Source organism: Fundulus heteroclitus, chromosome 15 (assembly GCF_011125445.2).
Source record: "Fundulus heteroclitus isolate FHET01 chromosome 15, MU-UCD_Fhet_4.1, whole genome shotgun sequence".
In the NCBI taxonomy this organism is placed as follows: Eukaryota; Metazoa; Chordata; class Actinopteri; order Cyprinodontiformes; family Fundulidae; genus Fundulus; species Fundulus heteroclitus.
Genome location: NC_046375.1, coordinates 8,901,379 through 8,927,583, shown reverse-complemented (window position 1 = coordinate 8,927,583; position 26,205 = coordinate 8,901,379). Strand labels below are relative to the sequence as shown.

General features: G+C 39.7%; 1 protein-coding gene across 5 annotated transcripts in view; it reads left to right on the top strand.

The window, feature by feature from the left end:
- Nucleotides 1-158: 158 nt before the first annotated feature.
- Nucleotides 159-26,205, top strand: part of LOC105930740 (rho-associated protein kinase 2) — a 61,187-nt gene continuing 35,140 nt past the window's right edge. For 4 of the 5 annotated variants that reach the window (XR_004932839.1, XR_004932840.1, XM_036147327.1 and 1 more), the window contains exons 1-11: nt 160-621; nt 8,373-8,454; nt 11,388-11,488; nt 12,115-12,252; nt 14,169-14,429; nt 15,803-15,947; nt 16,034-16,172; nt 18,576-18,667; nt 22,239-22,398; nt 25,138-25,234; nt 25,317-25,396. Coding sequence is in view for 3 of the 5 variants with exons in the window: in XM_036147327.1 (XP_036003220.1) it covers nt 526-621; nt 8,373-8,454; nt 11,388-11,488; nt 12,115-12,252; nt 14,169-14,429; nt 15,803-15,947; nt 16,034-16,172; nt 18,576-18,667; nt 22,239-22,398; nt 25,138-25,234; nt 25,317-25,396 (1,391 nt within the window). In the remaining 2 variants the exon portion in view is untranslated. Of the gene's footprint in view, nt 622-8,372; nt 8,455-11,387; nt 11,489-12,114; nt 12,253-14,168; nt 14,430-15,802; nt 15,948-16,033; nt 16,173-18,575; nt 18,668-22,238; nt 22,399-25,137; nt 25,235-25,316; nt 25,397-26,205 lie in introns of all 5 variants that reach the window. The other variant, XM_036147325.1, reaches the window with a different exon arrangement.

Sequence of the window (26,205 nt, the reverse complement as noted above, 5' to 3'; positions counted from 1 at the left end):
TTTCTTTCTTTCTTTCTTTCTTTCTTTCTTTCTTTCCTTCTTTCAGACTTTTACTTTGGTAAAATAAATCTTCAAGCGGAAGTTGTACGGCTGTGTATGTTCTTTTCTTTTCTTTTTCTTTTTTTTTTACGTTCACCGTGTCATACAGGTCGAACCCCCCCCTGTCGTGTTATGTGATTTTGGTGCGACTACCTGCTTTGTGACGCTGACGGGACGCACCTGGGACAAAGGTCCACGTCTCTAAACTGACATACAGCAGTTTTTAGTTACTTTTTGTGATTTTATTAATGAGAGAGAGGAAGTCGGGAGGTTTCATTTTTCTGTGGATGAATAATTAACCTGACAACTCAAGCCCTAGTGTACAGAGGAGCAATGATATAAGGAGCTGAGCCCAGGAGAGGAGTGCGCCTCCAACGCGACCAGAGAAACCTAAAAAAAAAAAAAAAAACCTGCAGGTGTTTTTGTTTTATTTTTCCACTTTAAAGATTTTTATGACATTTGAACTGGACAAACTACACCGCAATCATGCTGGGAGCGGAGACCCGAGTGGAAAGCCGGCTAAAGAAGCTGGAGTCCATGATGAGGAATCCACAGTCGGCGTTAAACTTATCAACTCTGCTGGTGAGTGAGCAACATGCCCCGGGGGTCCCACACAGGTACGGGCGTGAGACTGAACGCGCAGCGCGCATACTTCTGAGCAGTGGTCCTCCCAAAATACGGCTCACCCGAAAATAAACAGCTGAAGGAAACACGTGCGACCATAGAATAATACAAAAAATGTATATGTTTTAGTAAACTTTTCATAATATTACAGCGTGGTGCATGGCACCAGTTTAATACATTTACTGAGGCTTATCAACAGCCTGAGGTGAAGTAGCAGACAGCCCCGCCTAAACTCTGCTCAGCCGCGTTTCCTGCGTGGAATGCAATACCCCCCCCCCCCCTTTACACACTACAGCAGCATTATACAAGTGTATAAGGAAGATTAAACGCAATTCCTTTCATCAGGGGACAATAAAACAACTGAAACTGAAAGCCATTCAAGTAAATCAATCCATGGAAAAACCACGTGGCTGATGAAAATTAAGTCTGTTGTATTTTCTAAGGAAAAAAAGCTGCGCTGAGCACACATTTAGACAACCTGGCTTCTGCCTTGACAGGTTATTCATACCAGAACAAAGCCAGAAACTCGGCCTCATTCTCTTAAGAGATGAGTGTGGATCAACGCGTCTTTTGTGTGCATTTCAATCTACCTGGAGTCACACTTTTACAAAGGAAATAAAGCCGGTAAAAGGCTATTTTGTTATTTTGGTTACTCAATTGCTTAGTGGAAGGTTAATTGTACCTGAGGTCCTCAACCGCAGGGGGTTATTCATTGCAAACATAGTTCTAAAACTTCTCCAACTTTGCCTTTTGCAAAAAAGCATTATAGTTTTCTCTGTCCATGTATATAGACACAGCAAACTGGTGAAAAATGGTGCTTTGGTCAAATAAGACCAAAGTGGAGTATGCTGTCCAGACAGATAAGCATGGTGGTGGGAGTATCATGCTGAGCTGTATGGCAATAGTTTAGGTCCAAGTCTGTTCATGCTCTGGAGATGGAGTTGGTCAATTGCAAACGAATGTAGGATGAAAAATGTTTGTTTTTTTCTGAAAACCATGTAACATTCTTCTTCCACCTTGCAGTTATCTGCTAGTTTGTCCTGGTCTTTCATGGACAATTTTAATAGAATACATTTATGTTTTTAGTTGAGCTTCATAAAATATGAAAAAGTTCAGAAGCTATAAATACATTTTCAAGGGTCTGTATTTGGAGAAAAGTTAAACTTAGTCAGTCATCAGTAGGAAAACCTGAGTGACAAATAAGGGATTCAAGGAGAATTTGTAACCAATCAGCTTGGTAAATGACATAATTGTGTCTATTGTCGGGGTTGATGACTCACAAGTAAAGTCCTGTGTAAAGCCCCTGCTGAAGGGTAACTGCAGCTGGTCTCATGTTCCTGCGTAAGCCGAAGACTCAAAGGATGCTTCGGCACGTCCACATGTGTGCTGCTCATCCTTCGAAACGTTGCTTTTTTTAAAAAAAATATATCTCCAGCCAGTGCTGGCTCCCCTTTTTTTTTTTTTTTAAGTGGTTCTGTTAGTCCATGTAACAATGGCCATCGCTCTTCCTGGTTCTGGGGAATAACAGGCAGGAAGCTGGAGTCGTTTCCTGGAATTGAGTTGGAGATAATTAGTCGTGACCTCACTAGTTCTGCTGTTGTTTATAGTTTTATTTTGTTTATGTAGTATAAAACATGTGTAGAAGTTTTTGAACCGTGATTTTCTAGAAGATAGGAGAAGCAAAAAAGGATTTTTGGGTCTCCGTTTATGCTATATGTAAAGGGTTAATATGGTTAGTATGGTCCCTCCAGCTATAGGGGATGTGGATGTCTGGGGTTCCCTCCTGGACCGACCTGTTGTCCCAGCGATCCAATTTCAGATAGACGGAAGACAATAGATGGATGTATAGATCAAGCTACAAATTCATTTTCTAAAAAAAAAAAAAAAAAAAAAAGTTTTTCTTTTGTTTCTGATGGCCTCTTTTTCCTAGTCCCGAGGGAAGTAAGACTTTTATTTGCTGAAAAGATGAGCATTTAGTTGGTGAATTAGTCATGTAAGCTGATAATATAAAAGCAGAACACCTTTGCATTTATGTGATTTATCTCCTAAATTGTAAACAAGTATGGCTCAGATAAATTATGCTTCGCGCTGTGATTGCATGTCATTTTACAACGTATAGTGAAAATAACTGAGTCATTGAGTGGTTATGTTATCCGGTTTGGATGGATGATTTTTTTTCGACTAAGTGGTATGTCTTTACCCACGATCAGCTGTGATCTGTCCATTGCTTGTGACATTTAATGTCTTCCTGTGGCTATCTGTCTGTGTCTCAGGGGTTTAGTACCTGGACATGGTGATAATTAAAAGATAGTGAGACATTGTTTTTTAACAGCAATAATAATGGGGTTCTGTTTCCAAGAGGGCAAAGGGAAAAATGGCAGTCTACATAAAATCCTTTAGAATTAACCAAATAGCTGTTAGATAATAGAACATGGGTGTTTTTTTATTTATTTTATTATCTTATCTTTATAACCGGGCCTTTGTTATCAAATGCATCCCCGATTGCACCCCTTAGCAGGGCCTTAAGTAACAGGAAGAGTCTATCATGATCAGAACACACAGCCGGTACCAACTGGATCAGGTTCAGATTTGCCTAAAATCCTGAAAGCAAAACAAATTGGAGCTATTAATATGCAGCTCATATTGGTAGACATTTAAAAGTCACACTGTTAAAATGTACATGGAAGCAGAAATATGTTTTCTGCATTCCCTATTTTAAATGTTTTTGGATTTTTTTTTTTTGTCCAGTTGTTCATGTAAACTCCTCAATGGCAAGAGGACAAGTTCAACATGCGTAGATGAAAATAGCTCAAATGCAAAATAATGTGTGCCTTTTCATTTTCCTGCTTTGTATAAAGCTTCATGTCTTTACATGTCTCCAGGGTAGATGAAACAATGTACTACTGTAGAAACAAGTTTGAATCAGTAATCATACCTCTATGGAGCAACTGGATTACAGGCTTCAGCCACTTTCACCTAAACCTTCAACAGCCCTGTCAATTTTTCTCTTTCACTAGCAAAGATCAATTTCTCAATGATGCAAGCACTAAAGATATGTTTGTGACACTTCGTTATGGACCGTGTTGTTAATCCATTAAACAGATGTTACGGGTGCTTCCAAAATTGCCAAAAGTGTTGCATTCGTTGAACATCATTGTTGCGCGAGCTCCTTTTTAGTTGCAATGGCGTTATTCATAGTGTTGCTGTCTCATAGTTCTAAGACTTTTATTTACCCCTAGTGGAAAGTGGTATAAGTAGATAGAAATAAAATGTTTGATGACTGATAATTTAGCTAAAAAAAATCTATTCTCAATATAGGCTGATGAACTGGATAAGTGTACCAATTGAGGTCAGTGAAACTTAGATTGCACTTCCTGTTCACAATAGTCTGTAAAATGCCACCCAACAAATTTTGTAAGGTCTACTTGACTTTTTCTAAAATGTTTATCAGAGGATCTAGTTCTCTTGCTTGTAGATATGGTTCGACACACACCCTTTTCTCTTAGCCATTCCTCTTGCCATGGGAAGGGCAAGAGAACATGCCATGCAAGTAAGGCAGATGTTTGTTGAATTTAATTTATCAGTAATTGAACAAACTTGATATAATAATAATTAAAAAAACTACCTAAATGTGCCCCTTATCAGTCAGAGCAATATTTTAAAAAGTTTAAAACGGCTGGAACTGTGCCAAAAACTACTGGAAGGGACCAGAATAAGGATCCAAAGCTTATGAAAAAATCCACAAGAAAATGTCTCACCTTTTTTGTAAAATAAATCATTATCTGTGGACGTCTCAGTCTTAAATCCTTTACAAAACTCAAAGTGTGTGTTGGACATTGGCATCAGATTGTAAAATAATTATCTCCCCTCCTCATATTTTTGCATTCACTTCTATATAAAACAATTACATTGTCTTACAAATGTTTGTCTTACAAATCAAACCGTTGTATAGCTGATTTACAACCACAATGTGACACACCTTAACTGTTACCTTTTTAAAAATGAATTTGGTGTGAATAATCTTATTTTCTAAGGACTTGATAGAAGGAAATTGTCCAAGCTATTAATGCCAGATGATAAATCTGAGGACGGTTTAGCTGTGCTTAGCAAGCTTCTTACTGGTTCATTGCATTCTGTATATTAGATACACTTTCCCCCTCTCTTGTGAAATTTCTTGAGCATCCCTGGTTGTGCAAAAGTCTTGTTTGAGTTTGTTAGACTTTAATAAACAGTAAGAAGACACTTGTTGGATTTAACAAAACGTGTGTTTGATTAGATCTACTAACTCCCCTGGTAAGAATGCAAACAAAACTAAGCCACTGTATGCCTGATTTTATCAATTCAAGTATGGGCATGGTCATGTTGGAACGTCCTCTTAGCATTAAACGGGACACATCACGCTTTTCAGTTCCTCCTTTTCACATTTAAATAATTTACTTGTGGTCTGTATAGAGTAGAACTGCAGTAGTTTGGTCTGAATTCCTTGTCAATTTAGAGCCAAAGGCTTTCAGGGCCGGACTGTTCTAAGGTGCGTCAGAGAGCAACTCGTTTTGGTGCTGTCTCTTTAAATCTAAATGAGGCACTTCAACCCCCCCCCCTGCAAGTCACAGAGCGTTACACTCCACCCCGTTTGACCATTTTTATAGCATGCTGGTGTACTAATGAACTGTGTGAACTAAGCCCAACCACCAAACATTTTGACTTGGCCACTTATAGCTTTGACATCCTTCATCTTGCACTACAAAATTGCTAAGAGAAATAAAAATGGCGGATTTGCAAATTTGGTTAGTCCATGACCTTGTTCAGCAGCTCCGCTGCAACTACTTGGATGCAACTGTTCAAGAAACATGATAGAAAACTGAATGGCTTGAAAGATATGATCCAAACAGAATATAACGATATCTACGCAGCACCTGGACAGACTACATTCACATTTTCTGCACTCTTAGAGACTCCAAGTACACAACAAAATGTATTTAGGGGCTAGAAAAGTGGATTTTACATCATATTTCCTTTTTTTAATTACCGCATTATTTAATTAACTTTTTTTTGGATGTGAGGTCATTTTCTGGAAAGGACTCTTTCTGTAGACTTTCCATCAGATTGGGACCTGGAGAGCTGAGAGGTCACTTCAGTGCCTTGTGCTACTGAGAATGTTCACGGATCTAATTGACAACATCTAATTGTTTTTGGAAACCAAAAATAATCAGGTTTGTTGTGCTAGATTTTAACAAAAGTTTAATGAAAATCTGACCTCAGGCTTTGCAGGCAAACCATGTGTTTGTGACAAGATGATGGAGCACAATGCTTTAAAACAGATTGTTAAAAGGTATAATCGGTGTGTAGATAACAAATAAGAATATTAATGCAATTCCAGGTTTTTGTCAATCGTAGCCACACCCAGTTGACCTTATGCTTCCTCTGGTTCTGTTGAACATGATTTTATTACATCTTGGAAGCAGGCCTCGCTCCTGCCTGCAGTCACACACCACAGTCATAAAAATCTCAACATATACCCACAGTGGAAAAGGATCGCAGATCTTTGATCGCTTAGACTGAATCCAAACCTCTAAGCGGCTCGTCCCACAATAGCTTCTGAGGCTTGAGGTCTATTTTCTGCCGTCTGCGTTGGGGGAGATCTCCCCTCACCGCTGCTATTTAAAGGTGACGAATTGTTCCACACGGACCTCCTCACCCCATCCCCCCCCCACCTCCAACCCACCCATAAGTCCCCGAACAAATAGACCGATGGCTCACCCTCCCTAGAAGCACACATGCATATTGGATGACTCAACTTGACCCCTGGTCGAGGGAACAGAGGGTCACTCTGCATTCTCACCCCCGCCCTCCCTTCCCTCGCCCACCTGCCCAACTTCCCTGCCAGCCTCAAGTTTTGGATCATGGAGACATTTTGGATTTACATGCAACCTGAAACCCCTAATTTAAGCTCTGATGACACCATAGAGACCCCGGCTGTTAGTCAGATGCTCCCACTAACCTTCTGTGTTGAGACATGGAAGTGGTCTGTGTGTTCGGGAAGTCAAATACACGTGATTAGTTTTGTTTTTAGGTTTGTTTGTCTATTGATCAAGAAATATATACTGCTATGTTTACATTCTTTAGTTTAGTTTTCTCACCCATTGATATTGGCTTTATGGGAACATTTGGTTAACAAAACTGGCTTTTACGGCTTTTTCCATTTGTTTGGTTCTGATTTTATGCTTTCTGTATATTTAGCTTATTCTTTTGTTTTTCTTTTCCTATGTAATATTTCCTTCTGTAATGTGTTTCTGTTCATGTGCAGCACCTTGAATCATCTTGTTACTGAAAAGTGCTATTTAAATAAACTTGCCTTGCCTGGATGGCTGGTCTCAGGCAAAAGAAGGTCATGGTTACACAGCTCATTGCAATTTTATTTCAGGCAGAAGAATAAACAAAACAAAACAAAACAAAATGTAGTTTTAAAAGGAAATTCAATAGTTTAATTTTGTTTTATTTTGTTTTAGCTTATTTAGCACCATAAAGTCACTAAAATATAACACAATTTGTGCTGTATTTGTACTGCACATTGCAGAGACAGGGGCAGAACCTCAAAGACTTTGCATAAAAGATCAACTCAAATAATACTACAAAAAGTATTGAAATATACAATAATGGTAATTATGAAATTGTTGATATGCACCGTTGTTACTCTTTCACAATTACCTTTTGAAATTAAAGCTAAAACGTTGAGCATAGCTTTCATTACCATAACGTGTTTTCCTGCATGGTTTCAAGAGGCTTCAAACCTGTTTTTGAAAGGAATGCGTTTCTTTTTTTCTTTCTTACTTGAAAAGAATTTTATCTTGCCATCTGACCCTTTAGCCCAGACACAGGAAAAATAGAGGAGATTATTGTCACATGTACTATTCAGGGAATACTTGGCATAAATTCCCGCCACTCTTTCTGAGTTGCTGTAGTCCTCTTTTCAGCCTCCCTGACCAGTTTTCTTCCATCCATCCATCCACTTTCTGACCCGCTTAATGCCTCAATTTTGAAATTTCCTTCCAATCAAAGACACGTCCGCTTCTTGTTAATGTTGCGGTTGCTCCATATTTTTTACAGCTGTCAATGGCTGTATTCATTGTGTTCCCTGGTATATTTAATGCCTTGGAAATTGTTTAGTGTTCTTCCCCTGACTAATACTTTCTGACCATGAGCTCCTTCTCATGTTTTAGAAGCTCTCTGCAGACCAATGTCGATTTGTATACCAATAAAACACAAAAGTGTAATATGTTTGATTAAAGCAGTTACAGCACAATTATGAAACACCTTTTTAAACATATTTTATAGCCTTCAATAGAGAAACAATTTTAGCCAAGCAGGGAAACCTATTCTATAGTTTTGCAGCAATATATCTTTTGTAAAACCGGCTTCTAATTGTGAGATAATTTGTAGGACGAAGATTAAGCTTGAATAAGAGTAAACATGAGAATTTACTGTGATATAGACCATGAAATGCTGAGGCATGTTCCTTCTGTTAAAAATGTTATCTTAATTTTATGATAAATACACATATCTGTAATATGTTAATATCAGAAATTGTACAAATAAAGGAGCTCAAACCTGAAAATTAGATGATTTAAGATTTCTGTTTGATGTCATACCCTTAGCTGTCCTTTTTTTAAACAAAAAAAAGATAAATTGATGTTATTTGTTCTGTCTTTCAGGATTCCATGAATGCCTTGGCTCATGATCTCAACTACCCTTCCCTGCGAAGGAACAAGAACATTGACGCATTTCTGAAGCGATGTAAGGGCTCCTCTGTCAATGGGTTGCTGCTTTTGCCCTTTCCTTTATCTTTTCTTTTAATTCTGTCCTTTCATTCCTTCCTCCATTTTTCATATAATGCCAACAAACGTGTTTGAGTACAGCTATGATTGTAGCGTCAAATATGCAGCAGAATTTCTTTAAATTCATGGTAATAATTGCTGTGCACTTTTCCAGATTTGTGTTTTTGTTGCTTTTTCTCAATTTCAAATGGATCAAATGTATTTTTATGGGGCAGAGCAGTTTAGTAACATTAATTCCTTTTACTGTAAAGTCATGTCATTAAAATTAAATAAAAGGGATTCCATGTAATAGACGTCATTGACATCGTCATCGTCTAGAAGCATGCAGAAGTTAATGTCTAAACCTGCAGGTGCAAGCTACCCAGAGGGCAGGGTGGTGGTTGCCGAAAGGTGAATGACAATTTTCCTCAGAGCTGATTAAGATCAGGAATATGCCAAACGGTTGTCACTTTACTTTGTAGTTTATGGGAAATGGAAATGAAGCATAAAGTGAAAGCCTTGCGCATGTGAACTGCGTTTTGTTAAAAGTACTTAGACCAGGATAATGACAACAGAGTTTAAGATTCTGAATTTGATTGATGTTCAGCCCTAATTACACATTTGAGTAGCTAATGCACCTGTAGCATGTCTGGAGCATTGTTCAATATTCAGGAACATTGGTTGTCCATAGTTTCAAATAAGAGTTTAACCTCTATGATTTGACCGACTGCAGAACAGTTAACAACAGACCTAGACCGAGATAAGTTCCCTAGATGTAAGTAAAAAAAATACCACAGTTTCAAGGTGTTTAACATAACAAACTAAAAAAGATTGAAAATAAAAACATAAAATGAAAATGTACAATATGACCTGTTTATCAAAGAAAAATAAAGCAGCAAGTCATGTTTTGATTTTTACAGTTATGGATGACATGCTTCTCAGGTAGCCAGTCCTCACATGCCTGCTTCACACAGATGCCATTTGTTGCTTTAAAAAAAAAAAGTTCCTTTTGTGTCCGTATAATAATTCTCTGTTTTTCAACAGCATTTCCAAACAGGCAAATTTGTCTATTCCTGTAAGACAGAGAAAATTGAGGCTTTTTCAGTCAGCTGTCTGGCAGTGTGCAGCAACAGGTTATGAGGGATGGTTCTCTGCTGCTCTTTTCTCCTGTCAGTGCAGTACTTTCTGGGATCTCATCAAATGTTTTTTAAACCATAAGAAGGGTATGACAGAAAATAGTTATCGTCAGTAAACCTCGATGAAGGTAACCAGCCCATAATGACCCACCCCGCTTGTTCAATGCTAAATGCCAATGTCAACAATAGGTGTGAGTATTTATATTTATTTTTGCCACTTATTAACACATCTGCTTATAGAGCGTTTGAATTCATTGATCCAGCACTTCTGAAACTTGTCGCAGGGATCAAATTCTTCTCCTCACACTCAGCTCACATTGATTTAGCCGCCTGTGTACTGTTTTGATTAAATTTATCTTTAACTTAATGAAATTAACACAGGTGTAAGTAAATAAAACTACAAGTATTTTTTTGCCATGTTGACATTTCTGATATCTGTATTGTTTTATTCAGTGATCAATTTAAGCATCTTAAAGGTATACTATGCAACCGGGGTTGATTTTCCAGCGAGGCTCCCCCCAGAGGGCGAAAGTAAAAGTGCACTGTCGTAAAGATGAGCTTAGCAGACAGGCGAACGCAACGAAAAGTGGAAAAAACGGCAGTACAAACAATGACTAACACGGTGAAGGTATGAACATCAAGCTTCCCGCAGCGCTATCTTGGCGAGGCGGCGGCGGCGGCCGCCGCCTCGCCAAGCCGCGGCCGCGGCCGCCTCGCCAGTTTTATTATTATTATTATTATTATTATTATTATTATTATTTATTTATTTATTTTTATTATGTTGGCGAGACGATACCGCCACCGCCTCGCCAAGCCGCAGCCGCCGCCGCCTCGCCAGTTTTATTATTATTATTATTATTATTATTATTATTATTATTAATTTTTTTTTTTTTTTTTTTTTTTATGTTGGCGAGACGCTGCCGCCACCGCCTCACCGCCGTGGTGGCGTCTCGCCAACATAAAAAAATAAAATAATAATAATAATAATAATAATAATAATAATAATAATAATAAAACTCGATATGCTTGCATGTTTATTTGACGTTAACACGCGGTTCTTTGTTGTTGCTTTTGCGCGTGCATATAGTGAATGGCAGGGCAAAAACACATGGAGTTCTCGCCGTAAAGCAAGACTTCTGTGGGTGCGGGCCGAGAGCTCTTGTGAGAGCAAGTGCGGTATTTCCCCCACAGACCCCCAGTGCAGCCGAGAAAACCTTTGTTCGACCTGAAATGACTCATTTAATCATCCAAAACGGTATGGAAAACATTAATTAACTGAAAAATGTTGCATAGTATGCCTTTTAAAGGCTTGTGATAACATATCAAATATAAATTCTCTATATGTTTTAGTAGCATAACCACCAAATCTGCTAAAGAAATTTAGTTCATATGACCAAGCAATTTTTTAAATTCTATAATAGATGTTTCCACAATGATTCCTTTTCTTCTCCTACCAGATTTTGTTCAAAAGTGGTTATCAGAGGCCCCAAAAAGGCTAATATAAAAAGGGACGCATGCCTAACCTAAGTCAATCAATGATTATGTACACATTTTCTCTACACTCAATGTTTTATTAGCTTTTTTTAAATATTTTTTTCTAAATTTGAAATAGGGACGGTGAACCCTCTTCACAAATCGTCTCTGCCGATCACATAGAAGAAATGTTCCTTGACCCTAAAAAAAAAAAAAAACCTTCCCCAGAAGGAAATTGAATGTCAGTGGTAGAGGCTTAAGCTTTTGTGTTGCTGAAGTTTTGTATTTTGTCTCAAACCTGCAGATGAGAAGTTGGTGAATGAGCTGCAAGAGCTCCAGGTGAAGATTGAGGACTTTGAAAAAGTGAAGTTAATCGGGAGAGGAGCTTATGGGGAAGTGCAGCTGGTAAGTGGCCTCTCTGTTAATGGCCTGGTTTAAAAAAAAAAAAAAAAAAAAAAAAAAGTGATATCTTTTCTTCATTTGTATATGTGAAAGCGCAACTCTGCGTTTCAACTGGAGAATTTTCTCTTCTTCTCCTGAATGCAATGCAACAGTTTGCTTCTAAACCACTAGGGGGAGCAACAATCAAAACAAATTAAAAACACGGTGTTTATACACAGAACTGTCCATTTCCTTATGTGATTTTTCTACTTATTGGGTCCTATCTTTTAAAACTCTTCTTGCCCTCGTCTTTTAACCGCCTTCCTCCTGTGCCGGTAGAATCAGGTATCTGATAAGATGTTTGTAGGAACGAGTCTGGACAGGCTCTATGTGTGGGGTATGAATATGGAGTCTGGTGTGGGGGTGTGAAGGGATGCTCGTCTGTGTTTGCGCCTGGCTGTTGTGTGAGCATGTCTTTTCATGGGCGTGTACAACCCTCAACACTTCCACACTCATTTCTGTGTCTCTGCTTCTACCTCAGTCATTGCCACAGTCAGAAAGCTTTCTTCTCCTTGTCCTTGTGGAGTTGTTCTTGTTCACCTTTCGATCAGCCTCTCCTCTCCTGCCCATCCCCGTGCCCTCGTTTGCAGGTCCGCCACAAGGCCTCCAAGAAGGTTTACGCCATGAAGCAGCTCAGCAAGTTTGAGATGATCAAGAGGTCGGAGTCGGCCTTCTTCTGGGAGGAGAGACACATAATGGCGTTTTCCAACAGTCCTTGGATTGTACAGGTGTGGATGTGTATTATAACCCCCCCCCCCCCCAACACATGCAGTGCTATTCAAATGTATTCACAGCCCCCTGAAGCTTTTCATGTTTGGCTTTCGTGGCCTTTATGCGATAGACCAAAACAAAGTAGTTGTGAAAGGGAAGGGAAATTATATATGTTTTCCAGAATTGTTTAAAAATTTAAAAAATCTAAAAAGTGTGTCGGCCGCTGGTGTTCAATATCCTTCACTTTGATACCTCAGGAAAAAAATGCACCCAACTGTCTTCAGAAGTCATTTTAATTGTTAATAGTCCGAGATGAATAATTTAATCTCAGTATAAATCGAGCTGCTCTGTGATAATCTCAGAACATTTTTTAAAGAACATATTAGGAAAAAAAAAAAAACATCACAAAGACCAAGGAACACAGGATAGCTCAGGCAGAAAGGTTTAGAGCAAGTTTAAAGCGAGTTTAAGTTCTAAAACAATATCCTTAATAATTAATATCTCACAGAGTACTGATAAAATCCATTATCCACAAGGGAATGTTGGTTATAAATCTACCAGGACATACCTGGCCACTTAATCTAAGAGGCTGGAGAGCATTAATTTGAGAAGCAGCGAAGATGCCAATGCTTTGTCATAGCTGCAGAGGTCTGTAGTGCAGGGGTAATAATTTGTTGACAGGATAACCATTAGTTGTGCATGTGATAGGTTTTTACTTTTTTGAATTTCTGAGTGATGAACCACAGATTCACACAGTCTGAAACACCTCTAATAGTGTCACTGAAAACATTACTAAGGGGGTTAAAAAAGGACATTAAAAAGGGTAAGTTTATTCAAAGAGCGACTGATAATGCTGCACCCATCCGTTAATTTATCTATTCATCCGTTCATCCATGCATTTTTGCTATTTCCAGCTTCCTATATTAAATATGGGCCCCAAGATAATCTGGGAAATCTGTAAATCTTAGTGTTTGCACTGAAAACCGCGTATGACCCATGTTTTCTCTCAGGAATAGCGGTACCAAACTTGCTTGTTTCAAAGCCATGGTAAATGCAGTACTTTTAATGCAAAACGTTTATAATATCTGTGTTTTATTCAGCATTTTGCAGCTTCAGCTGTGTAATGTCACCGCAGCCTTCCCCAGATGGTTCACTCTGGCCTTACTCATGTTTACACCGTTTGTCTTTCTGCAGCAACAGAACCACCCACAAGGTTTCACTTTGAGATTCCTGCTATTTCTCAGGCACACCTTTGAGTCTGTAGGAATGCCATCCGTAATACGATCCCACAAGGAAAGAAAAAAAACAATCAAAAAGCAATTTCCCTTTTTTATAGACAACGCCTCTTTAGATAACATGGCAGATATGATATGTTTCATGGTGCTGATCCTGATGTTTTTTACGCAATTCTGGACAAATCTTACAAGCCTGTTTTATCTATTTTCTAAGGCTGTAAAAAGGTGTGAAACAATAATCCAGATTTAGAACAGTGGTTCCTTTTTTATGCTTCGAACCAAGCTAGCAATAAAATAGTAACCTGGTAACAAATCTTCTTTTTTTAGCTACAAAATGTTATAGTGGAGGAAACTTAAACAGCATGTTGGTTATTTTTTATGAAATGCATACATGTGTAAGTTTTTCAAGTCAGATTTATTTTGTTAACTTAAATACAGTTTTGATGATATTAAGCATATGAAATTTCAACATTCTATACTAAATTAAACTGCAATAAATTCATATTTTAGATGAATAAGTTGAACATTGCTATTGTCCCCAGCTGGAGCTGGACACGGTTCAGTTGGCATCAAGTTTGCAGTAACGATTTTTGACTTTCACTATCTGTTACTCAATGAACATAGCATGTTTAGAGCGCTTTATCAGAGCGATGCCTCTAAACCTTTGGAACTGACGTGGTGACTTGACCTTTTTCCAGCTCTGCTGCGCTTTCCAAGATGACCGGCACCTTTACATGGTGATGGAGTTCATGCCTGGAGGAGACGTGGTCACGCTCACCATAAACTACGACATCCCCGAGGAGTGGGCTCGCTTCTACACGGCCGAGGTGGTGCTGGCGCTGGACGCCATCCACTCCATGGGCTTCATCCACCGCGACGTTAAACCAGACAACATGCTGCTGGACCAGCACGGACACCTCAAACTGGCTGACTTCGGCACGTGCATGAGGATGGACTCGGTGGGCTGATCTTTGCAGCTTTCTCTTTGTTTTAGAAATTCGAGTCGAGGAGATCAAGTAATGGGAAACATGTTCTGAAACATCTGAATTGAAAATTCATTTAGCTGCCGTCTCAGGTATATGTGTTTTTTTTTATTTACAGCTCTAGTACACCATCAGGTGTTCAAACAGCTGAAGTGGCCCTCAGAGCCGCACTTGTCGGGCTGTTTTGAAAAGGCTAAGTAGTGACTGGGCTAAACTACCAATCCAAAATGCCACTGTGGTTCTGCCTCTGGTGTGGAACAGGAAGCGCTTCTCAGCTTTTTCACCACAGCTCTTCAAAATAGCCGGTCCCACACATTCGTGCCTTCGGGAAAATCCTCTGAACCACAAAACATATTTTGGTTTCTTGAAGAAAAAAAATTATTGTGCAAATGTATAAAAAAATGTGTCTGGTAGAGAAGTAATATAAAAAAAAACGAATAATAATAACTTTATTTCACAAAAATAATTATTTAAGAAGACAAAACGTAAAAGTGCAGTAAGCGAAACAGTAAACACCAGAAGCAGATAATAAATTACAAAAAAAAGCATAAATAAAACAAAAGAAAAGAAATCTCAAATTAAAAAAACAGTAGTGTTCGGAACAAACATATATAAATCAATGCAGAAGCACAGAAAAACCTTGCTTATTTGAATAACGGTGCACTGACAAAAAACCTTAATCTCCCTTATTCCACAGTCAAGAAAATAGGGGAAAGTTGAAAAATACATTGTTGAACTTTTTTTAATTTATCTTTAATGCCTAAACTTTTTCTTCCCTGACACTGATGTGCTTATTGTAAGAATAAGCCTATTTAAGTTTGATACTTCATGAAACCAATGCTATGTACATGCGTAGTCACGAGTAGCTTCAAAGTGCGGTCAAATGCCACCATACTTTATATTTTGTTCGAATTACATAGTCAATATTAATATTGTTGTGTAAAGCTTAACTGAATTACCAGTTACATTTCCAGACATCCCCATCCCTGCTTTTGAACAGCAACAGATATTTTTGTCCCAGCAGGACTTTCTTCATGACAGACTTAAATTTCTAAGCGTGCGTCTGACTCGGCGCATACAGCTGCAGTTATGTTGTAAAAAATAAAATGCTAAGTGAGATCGGCAAATTAATTAGCAGAGCTTATAAAATAGTTTAAGGGTCATAAAAATAGGGCTATCCCAAAGTGACATTGACAGCAGCTATGGACGTGGAGTTTAGTCAAACTCTGGCACTGATAATTTAAAATGCATTATTCGGTATATTAAGGTTTGGACACCCCTTACCTAAACTTGGTCTAAACTGTCACTACTGCATTTCCCCCCCAATGTATCTTATTGTGTGTTTGCAGTCCGGTATGGTGCACTGTGCAACAGCTGTGGGGACACCAGACTACATCTCCCCGGAGGTGCTCCAGTCTCAGGGTGGAGATGGCATCTACGGCCGGGAATGTGACTGGTGGTCTGTTGGAGTTTTTCTCTATGAGCTGCTAGTTGGTGAGTTACATTTAAAAGCACAAGTATGTCTTGTTTGTTTTAATTGGTCAGCGTCTAGAGGTTTTATTCTCTCCTCTCTGTCGTAGGTGAAACTCCGTTCTATGCCGAGTCTCTCATTGGAACCTACGGGAAGATCATGAACCACCATAACTCTCTGGTCTTCCCAGAGGACGCGGAGATGTCTCAGGATGCGAAAAATCTCATCTGCGCCTTTCTCACTGAGAGGTTTGCTCATCAAACCTTTGTTTTTAAAGCAGAATTCAGCTCGTGTTTTACTTTTTGAAAGGGCACCCAACATAATCCGATATTTTGTACGAACAGCAAGCAGAGTCTGGGTGAGGGTAGCTAGCGATGTTTTTACAACGGGAAGGGTTCGAACATATTGACTAGCTGGAGCCTTTCTGGGTTTCCTCGCTCTCCAGCAGACTAAAAAAAATCGCTTAAGTTGGTCTGATAACTGTTTATTTTGGTGTCAGTGTCCCAAATTCATAACCTCATTACCTGTAAATCTAGCTTAACATAGCTATTTATCATAATGGTTTGATTAGTCAGTTACAAAATCATTTTTAAAAAAAATACAATGGCAGACAATTTTGTTTAGCTTTAAGCACAAATGTGAGCACGCCATGAAAATAAAATCATTAGTGGTGCCTGGATTAGATCTGGAAATGGAGAACTGAGGCATTCTAGACTTCTACAATTACATATCATCATGTAGATGGCATGTTGTTCCGTACCTAGTCAGAGCATTTTCTGTTTCACCATGTTACATATTTCCATACTACAGCCACACAGGGGATCTTAAATGATTGACCTGATGTATAATTGTGAAGTGAACAATAGTAGATGGCTTTGAGAATTGAGAACTCTGATACTAAATAAAATACAGTCCTACCCGTTGCTTTCCAAAATCTCCTTTAATAGTAAAGTATGAATACTTTTCAAAGCACTGTAAATCAGGTTTCTAGAACAGTCATTTTCATTCTCTTGCAAAGGAAAATACCAGTGTATGAAAGGATAATGAATGTTTAGGTAGTACAAAAATGTAATGCATAAAAAGACTGAAAAGTCAAACAAAACTATGAAATGGAGGGATGGTTTCATAAATCTCAGTCTTGAAGAATATCTGTTCACTGTAGAAAATTCCAGGACAGGATTTGTTCAACATTATTACACGTTATTAAATTTAAATTATTAAATATGGTCCAGATTAATTGAAGAACAGGTAAAAAGCTTCTAAATTTAGAGCGGGATTGGAAGTTCCATAAAAGATACCTGGCACGGTAAGCCAGTTGTGTTGTGCTACAATCATTTGTCACACAACACGTCAAGCTGTTCACTCCTCATTCACTTCGCATTCAGATAAGCAAATAAACCCTCCTTTGCTTAGTGAGATATTTGTTTGTTGACTGCTTTGGTAGCCCCTATAGGCTATTCCACCCTGGGCAGTGAGCCATTTAGCCCCCATCAAAAACCACCACTGAATTTGACGTACTCCAGTTTCAGCATTATCTTGAGCATCAGTGATATTAGGAATTGTTCATTGTCTAAGTACTTTCAAACTATTTATTATTAAAACACAAAATCTCTTCCTCCATTGGGACTTAGACTTAGTTTGCTGAGTCGAGCTGAACGCACACAAAGGTCTCTTGTTTGTAATGTCAGTATTTAAAGCACAGGTTGAATGAATGAATGAATGAATGAATGAATAAACGGGTAGTGGTCCTGCTTTGTGGCCATTTCCAGTGGAAGAGACCACTTCCTGTTTACATTACTGACCCCTCCCCAGAGAGGGCTTCAAACACAGGGTCTTTCTGCTTCTCTACAGAGCAGCCTTTCAGTTTTTCCCCTCCTCACTCAGTTTATTTACCTTCTCACTCACTATTCTCTCACCATGGACAGAATCAGACGTGTGTGTGAGGCATACACACACACTCACACACATATACTAATCACTGCATGCACTTAACCCACATGCTCTGTCATTGCCTTCCCATCTTGCTGGGTCACTCATCCTGTCTCTTTTTAAACTATTTTCTTTCTGTATTTTTTTAACACATAATGTCCAATATTTTCTACCTTCTGTGTACTACTTTCCATTTCTCCATTTTCCTTCTTCATCCAAAACTTGCCCCTGCGTACTTCCTCGGTGTTCAAACCTGGCTCGGTTGCGTTTTTATTTTATTTTTTTTAAATGCAGGCGTCAGAAAACTCTGCTTTTTCTCTTTCTTCCCCACCGCTGCCCTCTCCCCGCTTTTCGCCTGATCTGGAATGTCCCACACGTGGCAAGCCCAAACCGCCGCACCCCTCTGCAGCCCTGCACCTAGAGGTGGTGGAAGTAGGGGAAGAAAGGGGGGAAAGTCCTTGGTCACTCATGGATCCTCCTGCTAACTTTCTCCCATTCTCTGACTGTATTATCTTAGTTCTGACCGAACACACGGGGTTCTTTGCACCGGCGGTCATGCGGTCAGTTTGGTCAGAGCAGTCATTCCGCTGGGCTCTGTGTTTTTTTGGGATGACATGTTGGTGATGGTGGGTGGAAGGGCAGTTGTGGGGAGTGTTTTGCATTCTCACTAAGGCGACCCGCCTCTCAGTGTCTCTCTGCCTCCTCCTTGTTGCCGTGTGCAGGAAGGTTCGACTGGGCCGCAACAGAGTGGAGGACATCAAAGTGCACCCCTTCTTCAAGAACGACCAGTGGACCTTTGACAACATCCGTGACAGTAAGTGGCCACACGTGTCTCTGTGCCTATGCAGGTGTCGGTGTTTCCTCTTTTTTTTTTTTCTTTCTTTGGTAACGTGTGACTTGCTCTTGTTGTCGTTCCTGTCTTATCACCACCAGTTCATTCCATTCCCTTTCCAGATCTGCTCTGCTTCAGCATTTGATTTGAGTTTATTTCTAGCTCCTGCAGTAAGCCTTCACTTATGGTGCAGTATATGCTCTCCATATGTTCCCCACTGAAATCTGGCATCATGATGGGATGCTATGTGGAGCAGGATGTTGTGTTATTGCTGAAATCCTTCTGGAAATCACTTCATATGGAGTAAATCTTAAAAAAAAAAAAGCATCAGAGAGAACTGCCGTGCAGTTTTCTCAACAGATTCTAAGCAATACTGTATTGCTATGGTGTAATTAGGACTTTGGGAAGTCTAGATAAATCTGTAACTTTATTGTCATTGTACCAACATGCTCACGTAAGGTGCATAGAGTAATGCTGTATCAAAGACTATCTACAGAATGAAATAAATGGTGCAGCCATAAAACTGAGGAGAAAAATGTGGTTTACATCAAGACCATAAAGAAGACAACATCAGCAGCTTACCATTTTTAGGAAACTTGTAGCGAGTGGAAAAAAAGCAAAAAAGTTTCTGTTTTTCCCCAAAACAAATGAATAAAGACATGATGACAATTCTAAACAGGAACAAAATCTGTTTTCTTTAATTGACCTAAAGACTAGGTATTTAAAATTTAAAATACAACACACTAGGCATGGGATTACATGAGAACAGTTACACCCGCTGCCGGATTCTCGTAGGTTTACTGATATAATCTATAATATTTTTAATATTTGTTCAGATTCTAGTGCATAAACTTAGAATTATAGAATACAACACCTGCAACATTTAGTAGGGTATTGTATGCATTAAACATTTTACTTGTTCTGCTCTATATAGAGAAACACAGGTATCCCAAACAGATAGTTGCTGGTTAATTAGTCTTCTTTGCACATGGATATATTATTATTTAAGTGCTTATTTATTAATTAAATACTTTTAAGGTATAATTTAGCTGCACCTGTTATGTTTTTTTTACCCTTTCCTAAAGGTTATACGCTACTGCAGCTAAAATGAATGAAGTGTTACATTCAAAACTTATTTGACACATTTACCTTCATATCATATCATTTCACATGAATAACATCTTTTAAATTATATGTTTTATAATTTGATTTATTTATTCAGTTTATTTCATTCTGTAATGTTTAATGTACACATGACGTAAATAATAAAAATCCTGCCATTAGGACCTTCACACAGGCCATGTTGGTCTACTGCGCACACTGCTCTTTGTAAAATAAAACTAAATATTCTTAACAAAAAGCTCTTTGTACATTGCTGAAATTGTAGTATGTGAGGGGAGGGAAAAAAAGGAGGAAAATTAGAATTTCTACGTTAGGATTATGAAGAGCACCGTTGTGTCTGTGAGCGATTATGTTCGGACTCTTTTCCTTTCGTCGCTCCATTTCTCCGCTACACCTGGCTCTGATTATAAGGACAGACTGAAGTTCTGATCAGAGCCTTGCAGTCTGGAACATGAAACCACGGCTGTACGACTGCTGTGCTGCACATGCGTGCCCCGTTTCATGCACACACACACACACACACACACACGCGCACACACACATGCTGAAAAGATGTGCTGGCTCCATTCCTTGTTCCCGGCTGGGCTCTATCTATGCCCTCTCCGGACGTTTAAGAACGACACGACTCCCTGCTGCATGTGGCTCTCGCTTTCAGCTCAGACTCTGACTTCTTCCAGTTGTTTTGCTTGTTTGCTGAGACGAGCGGCTGCGCGAGCGCGACGACAGGATGGACGATTGGATATAAGGGGCTGAGAAAGGCGCATCCTCCGGAGCAGCGGGCGGGGCTGATCGTGTGGCCTCGTCTAATGAGAGGGGTGCCCCGTTTTGAAAGTTTTCGACTCTCTTTCACTCTCGCTGTGGCCGCCGGCTGCCTGTCATTAGGCTCCCGCTATCAGAGAGCATTCTGGGAAGTCTAGCCACAAGGCCATCCATGTCTCTTTCTGTCTCGCCACACTTTTGATTTCAGTTTCTTCTTTTATATCACCCCCTGCGTTGATTTCACTCCTGTGTATTTTTTTCTGCCATCTTTGAGTCCCATTCATCTTCCTCACGGTCAAGTCTCGACCGAACAGTAATGAGCTCCCTGCATAGAGCCAGAATTACACTGCTCTGAGACTGCTTGTTTTTTTTTTAATCGGGATCTTTTTATAGACCAAAGAACCAGCTTTAGTTTTATCTGATTGGCCCTCGTACGGAGTTGTGTCTGCATGCTGTGCTGTGTTCGAAAGTGTGTCGGCTCTTGTGAAAGCAGAGCCGAGGGTGCTGTATTTTTGATTTTTTTTTTTTTTTTTGCTGCCGTGGTCAGGATTCGTTTGTGAAAGGTAACTGTGTGAGCTGGGCTCAAAGCAAGCACTGTGTGGGGAAAGGAGTGGTGTCAAGCTCACGCCAACCTTCGTAAAAGCTTACTCCTACTACAGGCCGTGCCAAAGTTGGCACCGGGTTGGTTGAAATAGGGAAGGGTGGGTGGGGGGTGTGGATCTGTGCTAAATGTTTTTTAAAGACGGGCTTTTAAATGTTCAATGGCTCCTGGAACGTTTTTCATATTTTGTCACCTCTAACTTCAGTGCAATGTACTTGGATCTCGTGTGACGGACTAACACACGTAGCTTATAACAATATATGTGTATTATTAGATGTTATTTTTACAAAGAAAACATTGCATTTGTATTCAGACCACTTTATTCCAATGCTTCTAAATAACAACCAATGCAATCAATTGCTTTTAGAAGTCGCCTAATTTGTTGGCAATTTAGTTTCAGGATAAGTGCCGTAGACCTGTTCAGTGAAGATCTCAGAGGTGTGTCAGAGAACTTTGGTGAAGAAACGGCATCTTGAAGGGATTTTAAAGTTTGTAAAGAACCCAGCTGACATGGAAAATATGTGTTGAAGAAAACAAACCCTCGGCATTAGCCTGAGCGTACTGCACCATCCCCTCTGTGGTGGTGGCAGCGTAATGCTGTGGGGATGTCTTTCTTTAGCGGAGACAGGAAAGCTTGCAAGAGATGAGAGGAAGATGGGTGGAGCAGAATGCAGGGCAACCTTGGAAGAAAGCCGTAAGGGCAGAAAAAGGTGGACCTAGAAAAGACTGACCTGGGGAGGCTGAATACAAATGCACACCACACCTTTTAGATCTTTATTTATAAAGATTACAAAAAACAATGCAAGGCTTCTCTCTGACTTCCCATCTATGCACTACTTTGTGCTGGTCTATAACATAAGATTCTAATAACTGGAAGTTAATTGTCACATGTCAAATATGAAAAGGTTCAATGGATATGAATACTTCTGCAAGGCACAGTCAGTAACTCTGGGGCTTTTCTGCTCAACAGAATCTTTATTTCTACTCTAACCCTCCTGGCTTGCACCACCTCCTCCTCCTTCTCCCTGAACCGTTTGACTCAACGACTCGCCCTCTGTTTCTGTGTTCCAGCTGTGGCCCCAGTGGTTCCAGAGCTGCACAGCGACATAGACACCAGCAACTTTGATGATATAGAGGTGGAAAAGGGAAATGCTGAAACTTTTCCTCCTCCCAGATCGTTTGCGGGCAACCAGCTCCCATTTATCGGCTTCACTTATTTCAAGGAGGATCAGTAAGTCTTTTAATCTTGTGTCCTTCTTATTTCCCTGCTATTCTATCTGCATGCATGATTGCTCAATTTTCATGTTCAGTTTGTTTGTAGGGTTTGGTTTTATACGCAGAAAAACTGTGTTCCTTGCGCTGACGAAGGACTAAACACAACATTATGCTTAAAGGGGGGGAAAAAACAGCTTCTCACTCTGTAACTCTACAGCAGTCCAACACAGTCTCCCTGTTTAAGACCCATACTGCCACCTTGTAGTCTCTTTGCTTCTGATTTATCATAGTTTCTTGCCTCTCTTTAGCCTAGTTCATTGAAAAAAAAATAAACATGTATTTGTTGAATTTATGTTGCTGAAATGCTTTATACTGCGAACCTGCCACTTAAAAACAGATAAAGACCAAATTCTTTTGGTCTCATATGTCAAAACAGTAAACAGTTGTGAGAATGCCCAAATGCCCCATGTGGCTATTCTGCACCTAAACTCCGATGACAAAAATTTCTATCCATTCTTTACGGATGAATGTCATACTGATCGTGGGCTTTTTCTTGATTTTAAGCATCTTCAATGAATTTCACTAATAAAAACTGTACACAAGTTTAAATTGTTTGCAGATGTAGAATTGCGAGCTCCCACTGTTGATATAACATATGCAGTATTAAATACATCCCTCAAAATTCTTAAATCCAGGTGTTCCAATAACTTCCATGAAAATAAGTGTGTAAACACCTGCATTTAGGCGCGCAAGCTGCAACTACAAGCATTTGGGAAAGAAAGGATCACTATTTGACGCTCACTGAATTCCATTGTGTTGCTGTGATTGGATGTCACCTGTCTAGTATTGAAATTTCCTCATGACTTTAAATTATTCCCCGTCAGCTCTTAGGGGAGTTATAACAAAGTGGAAGAGATTCTGAGCAGCACCAACGTACGCAGATGTCACCATCGGATTAGTTCAGAACCAGTGTACACCAAGAGTTGCAGAATTAGTTTTCTTGGCTGAGCAGCTTTATCCACTAATTCCAGGGGGAAGCATCAGATGCAGTCAAATCAAGCACAACGCCACTGGGCTCTAGATTTGGGGAGACGTGTTTCTTTGATGAATTGTGTCTCTTAATACTTTAACATATAAAGAAATTTTTTGAGATTTTTTTTTGCTTCCAGCCTCAGTCTGACAGAATGCCCCTTGATTATTTTATTTTTTTTAGAACAGAGACTATGAGCCACTCCTCCTCTGCCAACGTTAGTGTCTGACCTCACAAATGCTTTTCTTTCGGAATGATCAAATATTCACATAAACGAAACTCCTTAAACTTGTAGACAACCTTCCCAGAGGAGTTAAACAGTTTTATGAAACAACTAAAGACATTTTTTATTCCAGATGGGCCTTTGTTTAATGTGTTTTAATTGCTCTTCCCAGGTGAAGCACTGTGTGATATATTTGACTTTGTAAGGTACCAGGAATAGGATTTTACTTGTAACAGAGACATGTGGACCGAAGGTGTATTAAATACATTGTTTTAAAAAGGGAATGTCAATATGACTGTGTATGAAACCAAATGATCCAACACTCTCAGCAATGCAGTTTATATACTTAAAACCCAATTAATATCTGTTTAACCTATACTTGGCATATTCCTTCATGACCACACACTTTGTTTCCATCAGTACCTTTTTAGCAGGAACATCAGAGCACAGTTTGAGCTTTTTCAATAAGGTAGAAGTCAGGTCTTTGAGCGCCTTTCAGAAGCTTAATGTTAGCCTGTTTTATCTATATTCCAGGAAAATGTTTGGGATCACTGTCCTTTTGGGACATCCAATTATGTCTATACTGGTATAGATTCTGAGTCATCCAGTACATAACGACCCTATGAGCTTACACAGGAAGAAAGTCAACTTCTCTCTCATTTCCTTTAGACCTCTCACCTCTCTTTCGACAGACTTTCCAATTTCTGTTAATGGGTTTTGGGTTCCCGGCCTTTAAGTTCTAGTTGGAACAGTCATGCTAACAAGATCGGTCCTGCAATATCTTAACAAGGCTGAGAGCAGAGAAATTATAAATCCCGTGAAAGACATCCTGGCTGCTTTATGTCCTCTGAGATACAAGCCTGTTAGAGCTCAAGGATCACCAACCTGTGGCTGCCATATTTCATTTGGAGAGCCAGGGTTGGCACAACTCGGGTCAAAGCTGAAGGCGTTGCTGGACCCTGCAGGTTCAGCATTCGGCCTAGTCAAAGTCCAAAACTTAAACAGAGTTGACAAACCGTGGCAATAATTTCAATTTGACGTTCTCATATGCTGTACGTCCCCTTTGACTGAGCTTGAGCTAATTTGCAAATATGAAACAGAGACATAACCCGAAACACTTGGAGTTCTAAATGCTGCAAAAGGTGGTTCTACAAAATATGAACTGGTGGGTCCTGAAAACCTTAATGACTTTTCTACCCATTTCATAATTTTGTTGTACCTTTTCTATCAAAATACATTGAAAAGTTCCACTAAACATGTTTGCATGGGGCTACAAATGTTTTTATAAGTTCAGCCGCACCAAAGTAACGTCAGACTGTAGTGCTTCCTAGCAGCACATTGTTTTAGAACAAAATTAAGGGTTTTACAAACTTAAACTGTCCGCGGTTATAATGTTATGGCCAATCTTTGAACCTCACATGATTCTTGGAGTTTGGACTTTTGTGTTACTATCAATTAAAGCAGTTGCAAAATCTTGTTGCTTTTCCCTTTTCTCTCCCTAGGCTGCTGAGCAAAACAAGCAGGAGCTCTGGGAAGGACTCGGACGACTGTAAGGAAACCTCTAAGGATAAAGAACAGTCTGCAGACAAAAAGAAAGAGGTGTGTCACTTTGTGTGCAAGTTCTTAATCCTGCAAAAGAGGATGGACAGAAGACACATTTCTTTCTTTTCCCTCTGAGCAGCTGCAGAAAAAGGTTAACCAGCTGGAGGAGCAGCTTGATCATGAGATGCAGGCCAAAGACGAACTGGAGCAGAAGTGCAAGTATGAGTGCAAACACACACAAGGTTAAACATCATCATGGTGGATTTGACCACTTCCTGTATAATCTGAAACTATATACCGACATTTTACCTTAAGATTAAACAGGTTTATGTTGTGGCGTTTTCATGTTAAAGGTGCCGTGACATCTCTGTATAAACCATTTCATGTAGTTGATCTTGCTGCATATTAAAAAATTAGGTCAGCTTGTTGTTTTGTCAGGCCAAATGTCCCTTCTCGGTAAATGGGTTGGTTGCGGTAATGATATGCAGCGCTACCCAGTTGACTTCGCTCTGATTGGCTACAACCGTATCTGGAAAACCGGTCGTATGCGCCCCATCCATCCACACCTCCCTGGCTAGTGGAAGTGCTTGTGTTGCAAGATGTCGGACAGGCGAGGCCAAGCTGACCAAAGGCTTTTACCTGGTGGTGGGATTCAACACAGTGGGACCGAAAAAAAAAGCCTGCACAGTCGCGAAACATGAACAGTTTGCCACTGCAGTAACTGCGTCGGAGAGCTCACACTTTTGGGAAGCGACAGGAAAATCATGCCGCTGGTAGCGGTTTAGCTTCAGTTAGTCAACCTGATTTTTCAGTAACAAACACACCTTCCTTACATTTGACAGCATTTACAAATTAAATAAACTTATAGCGTTCTGGTCGCCACCTTCTTTGCTGGTGCACAACATTTTTGTTGGGGTTTTTTTTGTCCATTTGTTTAAATTAACTTCAGCCACTCTTCTGATTCTCTCATCCTTGGAGAGTGAGTGAGTGGAACCGCCATGCATTTTCGAGCACCCTCGGACATATCG